The following is a 14521-nucleotide window of genomic DNA, read 5'->3' as shown; positions in this document are numbered from 1 at the left end:
GAATATAAGGGGTTAAACTACATGTATGTATCACTCACATGAGGAATATAAGGGGTTAAACTACATGAATGCATCACTCACATGAGGAATATAAGGGGTTAAACTAGATGTATGCATCACTCACATGAGGAATATAAGGGGTTAAACTACATGTATGTATCACTCACATGAGGAATATAAGGGGTTAAACTACATGTATGTATCACTCACATGAGCAATATAAGGGGTTAAACTACATGTATGTATCACTCACATGAGGAATATAAGGGGTTAAACTACATGTATGTATCACTCACATGAGGAATATAAGGGGTTAAACTACATGTATGTATCACTCACATGAGGAATATAAGGGGTTAAACTACATGTATGTATCACTCACATGAGGAATATAAGGGGTTAAACTATATGTATGTATCACTCACATGAGGAATATAAGGGGTTAAACTATATGTATGTATCACTCACATGAGGAATATAAGGGGTTAAACTATATGTATGTATCACTCACATGAGCAATATAAGGGGTTAAACTACATGAATGTATCGCTCACATGATTATTATAAGGGGTTAAACTATATGTATGTATCACTCACATGAGGAATATAAGGGGTTAAACTATATGTATGTATGTATCACTCACATGAGGAATATAAGGGGTTAAACTACATGTATGTATCACTCACATGAGGAATATAAGGGGTTAAACTATATGTATGTATCACTCACATGAGGAATATAAGGGGTTAAACTACATGTATGTATCACTCACATGAGGAATATAAGAGGTTAAACTACATGTATGTATCACTCACATGAGCAATATAAGGGGTTAAACTACATGAATGTATCACTCACATGAGGAATATAAGGGGTTAAACTACATGTATGTATCACTCACATGAGGAATATAAGGGGTTAAACTACATGAATGTATCACTCACATGAGGATTATAAGGGGTTAAACTATATGTATGTATCACTCACATGAGGAATATAAGGGGTTAAACTACATGTGTGTATGTATCACTCACATGAGGAATATAAGGGGTTAAACTATATGTATGTATCACTCACATGAGGAATATAAAGGGTTAAACTATATGTATGTATCACTCACATGAGGAATATAAGGGGTTAAACTACATGTATGTATCACTCACATGAGGAATATAAGGGGTTAAACTATATGTATGTATGTATCACTCACATGAGGAATATAAGGGGTTAAACTACATGTATGTATCACTCACATGAGGAATATAAGGGGTTAAACTATATGTATGTATCACTCACATGAGGAATATAAGGGGTTAAACTACATGTATGTATCACTCACATGAGGAATATAAGGGGTTAAACTACATGTATGTATCACTCACATGAGCAATATAAGGGGTTAAACTACATGAATGTATCACTCACATGAGGAATATAAGGGGTTAAACTACATGTATGTATCACTCACATGAGGAATATAAGGGGTTAAACTACATGTATGTATCACTCACATGAGGAATATAAGGGGTTAAACTATATGTATGTATCACTCACATGAGGAATATAAGGGGTTAAACTACATGTATGTATCACTCACATGAGGAATATAAGGGGTTAAACTACATGAATGCATCACTCACATGAGGAATATAAGGGGTTAAACTACATGTATGTATCACTCACATGAGGAATATAAGGGGTTAAACTACATGTATGTATCACTCACATGAGGAATATAAGGGGTTAAACTATATGTATGTATCACTCACATGAGGAATATAAGGGGTTAAACTATATGTATGTATCACTCACATGAGGAATATAAGGGGTTAAACTACATGAATGCATCACTCACATGAGCAATATAAGGGGTTAAACTACATGTATGTATAACTCACATGCGATTTAAAGGCCGGGATCAGATCATGGGGGGCTGCCTACGTTGCTAGGCAAACACCCCCAGCCAATCCTTGCCTTTGTCAAAAGGGGGAAGCTGCAGGACGCTGTACATGGTAGGATGTTCCATGTCTTCCTAATGACGTTAAAGCAGAGAGCTGTTAGGACGACATGGAACGTGCTAATGGCGTGAAGGGGTTAAAAAGGGTACTAAACTTACCTTTTCATTGATATTTTTTCAATGAGATGACGTTTCCACCTCTAAACCAATACCCCTGCTAGCCTACAGAACACTGTCATATGACTAGCATGGCTATTGGTTTAGAGGTGGAAATGTCATCTCATTCAGAAAAGAGTGCTGTCCCGTGGGCAGCCGGAGCTGCTGAGCTTAGTGAGGAGGCCGCGGCACAGAAAAGGTAAGTTTAGTACCTTTTTTTAAAAACTGATGACTGAAAGTCCTATTTATTTTTAGTGATAGTAAATCCTAGCGTTTTTTTAAATGCTCAGATTTACCATTACTTTTAAGTTATTAAAAAAAATTGAATGGTCACTGCCCCCTAGTGTACAGATGCTGAAATGCAAGCAGTTGAGGCTGTATCACTGCACTAGGTCACTATAGATTTGAAGCTTTACACATTATTGCAGATTACTCTATTGTACTATAATGTATATATAGTAGCATAGATTTGTGTATATATATATATATATATATAGTAGCATAGATTTGTATATATAGTAGCATAGATTTGTATGTATATATATATATATATATATATATATATAGTAGCATAGATTTGTATATAGATTTGTATATATATAGTAGCATAGATTTGTATATAGATTTGTATATTTAGTAGCATAGATTTGTATATATATAGTAGCATAGATTTGTATATATATAGTAGCATAGATTTGTATATATATAGTAGCATAGATTTGTATATAGATTTGTATATATAGTAGCATAGATTTGTATATAGATTTGTATATATAGTAGCATAGATTTGATTGCACATACAAACCAGAAGGCCCATTTAAACTGAACTTAAAGGGACACTGAACCCAAATTTTTTCTTTTGTGATTCAGATAGAGCAGCAATTTTCAGCAACTTTCTAAATTACTCCTATTATCAATTTTTCTTCGTTCTCTTGCTATCTTTATTTGAAAAAGAAGGCATCTAAGCTTTTTTTGGTTCAGACCTCTGGACAGCACTTTTTATTGGTGGATGAATTTATCTACTAATCAGCAAGGACAACCCAGGTTGTTCACCAAAAGTGGGCCGGCAATCTAAACTTACATTCTTGAATTTCAAATAAAGATACCAAGAGAATGAAGAAAATTTGATCATAGGAGTAAATTAGAAATTTGCTTAAAATGTTGTGCTTTATCTGAATCACGAAAGAAAAAATTTGGGTTCAGTGTCCCTTTAATCTTATTTATAATATAGGCGTAATTAATATATAGCCCATACATTCTGAATTCCTTCGCCTCTGCTGGAGGTGAGCTCCGTGTGTAAAGTTCTACCGACAAAATGTACTGAAATTTTGAACCTCCTAACCACACTTACAGTAGGTCCCTTGTTATGGTTTCCTAAATTTATCAAACGTGTCTCCCATTAACTGAGGTAGCTTCAGGAGTGTGCACGTTTTAAGCACTATCTGTATACCATTGTTACAAACACTGCTACCATACAATGCTCAAGACACATGTACGCTCCTAAGCCTGTTATATGGTCTCATGGAAGTTTATGTTTGACTAGCGTGTACTTTTTTTCTTACATAGGAATCATGTAGATCAGCAATTGTATCGCAAAAGATCTGCAGAAAAAAAGAATGTTTCCTACGCAAGGAAAACTAGTGTAGTGACACGCCCCTTTCAAGCTATAGATATTCTGATCATTAAATACTTTCTTTATAAGTATCCCTTGCAGGGACAATTTCTAGGTTATGTGCTATTGGAGATATGGTCCCTAGAACTGTGCGCAACATACGGACATACGCACAGCAAGCGCAGGAGGAGACACGTGCTCATTATTCTTATTCATTACCTTGAAATATCTTTCGAGGATATCACTGTAGTTGCTGCCTTTGGAGAACCAGCCATCAGGGATGATCTCAGCCTCTAACCACTGGATAACGCGTCTGCGCAGCTCATCACGATCAGACTGGTAACATACAACTGCGCCGGGCAAGGGGAGATAACACTTACTGTATATTTATCAGTGTCTGTACATATTCTGTATAGTAGTGTCTATTACATGCAGGTATATGACAATTAGTGTATACTGTATATTTATATCAGTATCTGTACATATTCTGTATAGTAGTGTTTATTACATGCAGTTATATGACAATTAGTATATACTGTATATTTATATCAGTATCTGTACATATTCTGTATAGTAGTGTCTATTACATGCAGTTATATGACAATCAGTGTATACTGTATATTTATATCATTATCTGTACATATTCTGTATAGTAGTGTCTATTACATGCAGTTATATGACAATTAGTGTATACTGTATATTTATATCAGTATCTGTACATATATAGTAGTGTCTATTACATGCAGTTATGTGACAATCAGTGTATACTGTATATTTATATCATTATCTGTACAGATTCTGTATAGTAGTGTCTATTACATGCAGTTATATGACAATTAGTGTATACTGTATATTTATATCAGTATCTGTACATATTCTGTATAGTAGTGTCTATTACATGCAGTTATATGACAATTAGTATATACTGTATATTCATATCAGTATCTGTACATATTCTGTATAGTAGTCTCTATTACATGCAGTTATATGACAATTAGTGTATACTGTATATTTATATCAATATCAGAACATATTCTGTATAGTAGTGTCTATTACATGCAGTTAGTTATATGACAATTAGTGTATACTGTATATTTATATCAGTATCTGTACATATTCTTTATAGTAGTGTCTATTACATGCAGTTATATGAGAATTAGTATATACTGTATATTTATATCAGTATCTGTACATATTCTTCTGTATAGTAGTGTCTATTACATGCAGTTATATGACAATTAGTGTATACTGTATATTTATATCAATATCTGTACATATTCTTTATAGTAGTGTATTACATGCAGTTATATGAGAATTAGTATATACTGTATATTTATATCAGTATCTGTACATATTCTGTATAGTAGTGTCTATTACATGCAGTTATATGACAATTAGTGTATACTGTATATTTATATTAGTATCTGTACATATTCTGTATAGTAGTGTCTATTACATGCAGTTATATGACAATTAGTGTATACTGTATATTTATATCAGTATCTGTACATATTCTGTATAGTAGTGTCTGTTACATGCAGTTATATGACAATTAGTGTATACTGTATATTTATATCAGTATCTGTACATATTCTGTATAGTAGTGTCTATTACATGCAGTTATATGACAATTAGTGTATACTGTATATTTATATCAGTATCTGTATATATTCTGTATAGTAGTGTATTACATGCAGTTATATGACAATTAGTATATACTGTATATTTATATCAGTGTCTGTACATATTCTGTATAGTAGTGTATTACATGCAGTTACATGACAATTAGTGTATACTGTATATTTATATCAGTATCTGTACATATTCTGTATAGTAGTGTCTATTACATGCAGTTATATGACAATTAGTGTATACTGTATATTTATATCAGTATCTGTATATATTCTGTATAGTAGTGTCTATTACATGCAGTTATATGACAATTAGTGTATACTGTATATTTATATCAGTATCTGTACATATTCTGTATAGTAGTGTCTATTACATACAGTTATATGACAATTAGTGTATACTGTATATTTATATCAGTATCTGTACATATTCTGTATAGTAGTGTCTATTACATGCAGTTATATGACAATTAGTGTATACTGTATATTTATATCAATATCAGTACATATTCTGTATAGTAGTGTCTGTTACATGCAGTTATATGACAATTAGTGTATACTGTATATTTATATCAGTATCTGTACATATTCTGTATAGTAGTGTCTGTTACATGCAGTTACATGACAATTAGTGTATACTGTATATTTATATCAGTATCTGTACATATTCTGTATAGTAGTGTCTATTACATGCAGTTATATGACAATTAGTATATACTGTATATTTATATCAGTATCTGTACATATTCTGTATAGTAGTGTCTATTACATGCAGTTATATGACAATTAGTGTATACTGTATATTTATATCAGTATCTGTACATATTCTGTATAGTAGTGTCTATTACATGCAGTTATATGACAATTAGTGTATACTGTATATTTATATCAGTATCTGTACATATTCTGTATAGTAGTGTCTATTACATACAGTTATATGACAATTAGTGTATACTGTATATTTATATCAATATCAGTACATATTATGTATAGTAGTGTCTGTTACATGCAGTTATATGACAATTAGTGTATACTGTATATTTATATCAGTATCTGTACATATTCTGTATAGTAGTGTCTATTACATGCAGTTATATGACAATTAGTGTATACTGTATATTTATATCAGTATCTGTACATATTCTGTATAGTAGTGTCTATTACATTCAGTTATATGACAATTAGTATATACTGTATATTTATATCAGTATCTGTACATATTCTGTATAGTAGTCTCTATTACATGCAGTTATATGACTATTGGTGTATACTGTATATTTATATCAGTATCTGTACATATTCTGTATAGTAGTGTATTACATGCAGTTATATGACAATTAGTGTATACTGTATATTTATATCAGTATTTGTACATATTCTGTATAGTAGTGTCTATTACATGCAGTAATATGACAATTAGTGTATACTGTATATTTATATCATTATCTGTACATATTCTGTATAGTACTGTCTATTACATGCAGTTATATGACAATTAGTGTATACTGTATATTTATATCAGTATCTGTACATATATAGTAGTGTCTATTACATGCAGTTATGTGACAATCAGTGTATACTGTATATTTATATCATTATCTGTACATATTCTGTATAGTGTCTATTACATGCAGTTATATGACAATTAGTGTATACTGTATATTTATATCAGTATCTGTACATATTCTGTATAGTAGTGTCTGTTACATGCAGTTATATGACAATCAGTGTATACTGTATATTTATATCAGTATCTGTACATATTCTGTATAGTAGTGTCTGTTACATGCAGTTATATGACAATTAGTGTACACTGTATATTTATATCAGTATCTGTACATATTCTGTATAGTAGTGTCTATTACATGCAGTTATATGACAATTAGTGTATACTGTATATTTATATCAGTATCTGTACATATTCTGTATAGTAGTGTCTATTACATGCAGTTATATGACAATTAGTGTATACTGTATATTTATATCGGTATCTGTACATATTCTGTATAGTAGTGTCTATTACATGCAGTTATATGACAATTAGTATATACTGTATATTTATCAGTGTCTGTACATATTCTGTATAGTAGTGTCTATTACATGCAGGTATATGACAATTAGTGTATACTGTATATTTATATCAGTATCTGTACATATTCTGTATAGTAGTGTTTATTACATGCAGTTATATGACAATTAGTATATACTGTATATTTATATCAGTATCTGTACATATTCTGTATAGTAGTGTCTATTACATGCAGTTATATGACAATCAGTGTATACTGTATATTTATATCATTATCTGTACATATTCTGTATAGTAGTGTCTATTACATGCAGTTATATGACAATTAGTGTATACTGTATATTTATATCAGTATCTGTACATATATAGTAGTGTCTATTACATGCAGTTATGTGACAATCAGTGTATACTGTATATTTATATCATTATCTGTACATATTCTGTATAGTAGTGTCTATTACATGCAGTTATATGACAATTAGTGTATACTGTATATTTATATCAGTATCTGTACATATTCTGTATAGTAGTGTCTATTACATGCAGTTATATGACAATTAGTATATACTGTATATTCATATCAGTATCTGTACATATTCTGTATAGTAGTCTCTATTACATGCAGTTATATGACAATTAGTGTATACTGTATATTTATATCAATATCAGTACATATTCTGTATAGTAGTGTCTATTACATGCAGTTAGTTATATGACAATTAGTGTATACTGTATATTTATATCAGTATCTGTACATATTCTTTATAGTAGTGTCTATTACATGCAGTTATATGAGAATTAGTATATACTGTATATTTATATCAGTATCTGTACATATTCTTCTGTATAGTAGTGTCTATTACATGCAGTTATATGACAATTAGTGTATACTGTATATTTATATCAATATCTGTACATATTCTTTATAGTAGTGTATTACATGCAGTTATATGAGAATTAGTATATACTGTATATTTATATCAGTATCTGTACATATTCTGTATAGTAGTGTCTATTACATGCAGTTATATGACAATTAGTGTATACTGTATATTTATATTAGTATCTGTACATATTCTGTATAGTAGTGTCTATTACATGCAGTTATATGACAATTAGTGTATACTGTATATTTATATCAGTATCTGTACATATTCTGTATAGTAGTGTCTATTACATGCAGTTATATGACAATTAGTGTATACTGTATATTTATATCAGTATCTGTATATATTCTGTATAGTAGTGTATTACATGCAGTTATATGACAATTAGTATATACTGTATATTTATATCAGTGTCTGTACATATTCTGTATAGTAGTGTATTACATGCAGTTACATGACAATTAGTGTATACTGTATATTTATATCAGTATCTGTACATATTCTGTATAGTAGTGTCTATTACATGCAGTTATATGACAATTAGTGTATACTGTATATTTATATCAGTATCTGTATATATTCTGTATAGTAGTGTCTATTACATGCAGTTATATGACAATTAGTGTATACTGTATATTTATATCAGTATCTGTACATATTCTGTATAGTAGTGTCTATTACATACAGTTATATGACAATTAGTGTATACTGTATATTTATATCAGTATCTGTACATATTCTGTATAGTAGTGTCTATTACATGCAGTTATATGACAATTAGTGTATACTGTATATTTATATCAATATCAGTACATATTCTGTATAGTAGTGTCTGTTACATGCAGTTATATGACAATTAGTGTATACTGTATATTTATATCAGTATCTGTACATATTCTGTATAGTAGTGTCTGTTACATGCAGTTACATGACAATTAGTGTATACTGTATATTTATATCAGTATCTGTACATATTCTGTATAGTAGTGTCTATTACATGCAGTTATATGACAATTAGTATATACTGTATATTTATATCAGTATCTGTACATATTCTGTATAGTAGTGTCTATTACATGCAGTTATATGACAATTAGTGTATACTGTATATTTATATCAGTATCTGTACATATTCTGTATAGTAGTGTCTATTACATGCAGTTATATGACAATTAGTGTATACTGTATATTTATATCAGTATCTGTACATATTCTGTATAGTAGTGTCTATTACATGCAGTTATATGACAATTAGTGTATACTGTATATTTATATCAATATCAGTACATATTATGTATAGTAGTGTCTGTTACATGCAGTTATATGACAATTAGTGTATACTGTATATTTATATCAGTATCTGTACATATTCTGTATAGTAGTGTCTATTACATGCAGTTATATGACAATTAGTGTATACTGTATATTTATATCAGTATCTGTACATATTCTGTATAGTAGTGTCTATTACATTCAGTTATATGACAATTAGTATATACTGTATATTTATATCAGTATCTGTACATATTCTGTATAGTAGTCTCTATTACATGCAGTTATATGACTATTGGTGTATACTGTATATTTATATCAGTATCTGTACATATTCTGTATAGTAGTGTATTACATGCAGTTATATGACAATTAGTGTATACTGTATATTTATATCAGTATTTGTACATATTCTGTATAGTAGTGTCTATTACATGCAGTAATATGACAATTAGTGTATACTGTATATTTATATCATTATCTGTACATATTCTGTATAGTACTGTCTATTACATGCAGTAATATGACAATTAGTGTATACTGTATATTTATATCAGTATTTGTACATATTCTGTATAGTAGTGTCTATTACATGCAGTAATATGACAATTAGTGTATACTGTATATTTATATCAGTATCTGTACATATATAGTAGTGTCTATTACATGCAGTTATGTGACAATCAGTGTATACTGTATATTTATATCATTATCTGTACATATTCTGTATAGTGTCTATTACATGCAGTTATATGACAATTAGTGTATACTGTATATTTATATCAGTATCTGTACATATTCTGTATAGTAGTGTCTGTTACATGCAGTTATATGACAATCAGTGTATACTGTATATTTATATCAGTATCTGTACATATTCTGTATAGTAGTGTCTGTTACATGCAGTTATATGACAATTAGTGTATACTGTATATTTATATCAGTATCTGTACATATTCTGTATAGTAGTGTCTATTACATGCAGTTATATGACAATTAGTGTATACTGTATATTTATATCAATATCAGTACATATTCTGTATAGTAGTGTCTGTTACATGCAGTTATATGACAATTAGTGTATACTGTATATTTATATCAGTATCTGTACATATTCTGTATAGTAGTGTCTATTACATGCAGTTATATGACAATTAGTGTATACTGTATATTTATATCAGTATCTGTACATATTCTGTATAGTAGTGTCTATTACATGCAGTTATATGACAATTAGTGTATACTGTATATTTATATCAGTATCTGTGCATCTTATTCTTTATAGTAGTGTCTGTTACATGCAGTTATATGAAAATGAGTGTATACTGTCCCTTTAATCTTACACTAATAAAAAAATATATCCAGGTATTTTATCAAAAGAAAACAAGTGTTTTACCAGTAAATAAGATGACTAAGGAGCTGGTTATTGTTGGATTACACTGCACCTTTATCACTTGGCAATTTGCATTTAGATGATTTGTACAAAATAAAAAATAATATGAATAATAAAGAGATGACAAATAAAAAGATCCCCATACCTGGGCTTGCTGCTGGGGTGTCAGACGTCTTCTCTATTGAAGGAAACAAAGGAGAATACATTTACGGTACGAGAACCTTATTGGTTTTTGTTACACATGAGAGTATTTTACAATGGGTTATTTTTAAGGAACCGTAAAATAAAAATTTAATGGTTCAAAATCCACGCAACTTTACATGACTTTTCAATTTACAATTCCTGTTATCAAATGTACTTTGTACTCTCTGCACCTTTTGTTTAAAAGCATACCTAGGTAGGCTCAGGGGCAACCGTGCACTACTGGGAGCTAACTGCTTATTGTTGAAATGATTGATCTCCCAGGCTTTTATTAAAAGATATGTTAAAATGCATGTCGGATATTGAGAAGAGCCAATATATACGCCAAGCTGTATGTGGGACTCTAAGAAGGTGTTAATAGGACGCTAATAGAGACTCACCTAAGCCCATAGCGTGTTTGTGCTGGGGCCTTTTACTTGTATACACAATTTCACTCTATTTGTAGTCAACCTGCTTTTTCATTCTTTTTAAATGTTTTAATAAAAGTCTTTGACACTTTCTTTGTCCGTGAGTTAGAGATGTCTGTGAAGTATCCTAGTATCAGCTACATCATACGCTATATAAAGTGAGAGCTGGTTACGGCTCTGAAGAGAATAAGTCATATCCAATTAGTCGTAGGGAGTTTCTAATACTCCTTGTTGTAACAATATTACACTATGTACTTTTAATCTGTTTGTCCATATAGGACTTGAGAACATCTTCAATGCCTGGGAGACCAAGAACGTTCATTTGTTAGATATTAACTGGTCTACATGATAAATTCATAATGCTGAGTATTTATAGCCTTTTTTTGTGCAAAGTGTTTTTCACAGTACATTAAGGGTTACTGTAATTCCCATCTGCCCAGAGGCCTCTCAGACAAGTGCATTAAGCAGAACCAGGGGACGGGTTACCCCACACGCAGTTACCTTTACAATGTCCGTCATAGTCTACTTGTATCTTAGAGCCGGTCAGACAGGCGTCCCGGTGCAGCTCGCAGTGGTTCAGGTAGGTTTTGCCGTTGCTACCACACACAGGTCGCTTATGGGATTTACATTTCTGCAGCGGAACAGCACAGTTACAAATCTGTCACCCTCCCGGTGCACACACACCATCCTACGTCCCCAGCGTAGCCACTTACCTCAATACACAAGCAGGTAGGGTCTCCCTTCTCTGTTACTGCACACTCCCTGCCAGCACCACAGAAGACATTGGCGCAGATCTTGGATTTGCTCTTTGGTTCTTCCTGAATGAGAGGGTAGAAGTGTGAGTGTGTGAGACTGATCCCTAGTGTGTATTTTCCCCTTATACCCTTGGTTGTCATACAGCACAGTAACAAATTGTCATTGCAGCATCTAACCTCTGTTATCTAAGGATTAAAAGATTTTTTAAAGCAGGAAAAATAGATCAAGAAAATATAAAGCAATGTTTACTATTCATAATTATACATTTAGGCCACTACATGTTGAGTTTTATGTCCCTTTAAGTGGATCTATATAAAACAACAAGTATATAATGTGAGATGTAATGAGGATCAGTCAGTATTACACAAAGCTACCAGAAGGTGGCAGTACTGAACATAACAGCGCTTGGCATTCAGCTGACCCACTCACTGAAACCACAAACCCAGCCCTGTCCGGGCACGTTACCCAGCTGCATTGGAGACAATGTGTGCAGCCCTAGGGGTGTAAGATTTGTTTCATTTCATGCATTATAACCATTATGCTTTAAAATGCAGAACCCTGACCTGTTAGTCGTCAAGTTCCGGCCCCTCCAAAACAAATATTAACCACCTTACAAAAAACAACCCCAACACCCCTTAAAGAATGACACAAGACTTAGTTATTGGTGCAACTTGGCCGCAGATCCTTTATTTAATAAATAACCTTTTAGACAACTTAAATATCTTAATAATTAACAGTGCAAATATTGCAATAACATTTTTAAATTACACATTAAGCGGTGCTAGTTCAATGTAATATTTTTTGATATGGCCGTCATTCCACTGGACCCAACCGTGCAAGTGATTGAGCCCGTCAAAGATAATCAACATCAGTCTCAAGGAACCCCTTGCCCTTAGAGACCCCAAATAGCATTCCACCCCATGGGAATGCAATATTCCGCCACACTACCAATTGGCCATAACCTACTGTACCTGCAAGGACTAGCACCCCCTCCAACCAACTGCGACAAACGAAACATACAAATACACAAAACAAAGAAAATAGGGATGGGTGGGAGGGAGATGCTTACACAATTTTTTTTTTTTTAATAACAAACTGCTGCCTTTCCTTACATACTGGCCTCCAGGCTCCACCCCCCTACACCCTCTCATCCAATCACAATGGGCCTCTTTCTCCTTGGTCAAAGCTCCCTCCGACAATGCCTCGCCCGCCTCCAGGAGCAACTTTTTCATGGTTCTGCCACCCTAAGGTTCTGGTTCTTGGTAAAATGCATTAATTTCGCACCAGAAGCTACATGTATTTTAAGATGGATATACAAAAGAGAGAAGCGCTCAACCTGGGAATGAACAACAGCATAATAGCTTGTTCTATGGCTAATTACCACCCAAGAAGCAGCCTCTTTTTGCTCAACATGTGCCTTTCACAGGAAACTTTCCTGTAGCCTATCAGTCTGATCCTGACTTCACAGTGCAGTCCAGCCCTGAAATACCAGGCAATCCCTCTCTGAACGAGAGAAACGGCAAAACCCCAGACGTACGTTTCGGCCTAGTGTGGGCCTCGTCAGTGAGGAGCAGCCATATAACTCTAGGCACATTGAGCCCACTAGGCCAAAACGTACGACTGAGGTTTTGCAGTTTTTCTTGTTCAGGGAGCGATTGCCTGGTATTTCAGTACTGGACTGGACTGTTTATTCAGAATCAGACTGATATGCTACAGGAAAGTTCTGCTCTGCGAAAGGCACATGCTGAGCAAAAAGAGGCTGCTTCTAGGGTGGTAACTAGCCATAGAACAAGCTATTATGCTATTGTTCGTTCCCAGGTTGAGCGCATCTCTCTTTTTGTGTATTTTAGATGGAGCAACTTTTTACTCACTATAATGTATATGTATATAAATTAAAATCATAAGAACCACTTATCCAAACTCCCTAAGTGTATCTCAGGCCTTGGCTAGTAATGAAGTTACTAAACTGTAAAATATTTTATTTAGTTAGTTTCAGAGTATTTTCTAGTTACCACAAGGCACAGCTGCTAAGCTTAACAAGGTCACTTGTATATAATGTGGACTAACTGCAAAAAAAACTCCCCAGAGTCAAACTGATGGAAGCAGGAAATGTCAAGTAATAAACATCATGTCCACTTTTGTGCTCCAACTACTAAGGCATTCGGTTTTTATGGTGTCACAAGAATTCATCTGAACTCTTTTTCTACAATAAAATTGGA

The 14521-nt window shown here is 32.5% G+C and overlaps 1 protein-coding gene across 1 annotated transcript in view; it reads right to left on the bottom strand.

The window, feature by feature from the left end:
- FSTL1 (follistatin like 1) overlaps positions 1–14521 on the bottom strand; it is a 76888-nt gene that overhangs the window by 22706 nt on the left and 39661 nt on the right. The window contains exons 3-6 of the mRNA XM_053705794.1: positions 12260–12364; positions 12048–12177; positions 11084–11116; positions 3946–4076 (exon numbers count right to left, since the gene is read on the bottom strand). Of these exons, the coding sequence (XP_053561769.1) occupies positions 3946–4076; positions 11084–11116; positions 12048–12177; positions 12260–12364 (399 nt within the window). The remainder of the gene's footprint in view (positions 1–3945; positions 4077–11083; positions 11117–12047; positions 12178–12259; positions 12365–14521) is intronic.

Source organism: Bombina bombina, chromosome 3 (assembly GCF_027579735.1).
Source record: "Bombina bombina isolate aBomBom1 chromosome 3, aBomBom1.pri, whole genome shotgun sequence".
NCBI lineage: Eukaryota > Metazoa > Chordata > Amphibia > Anura > Bombinatoridae > Bombina > Bombina bombina.
The sequence above is the reverse complement of the archived record's forward strand: the minus strand, read 5'-3'. Positions and strand labels throughout refer to the sequence as shown.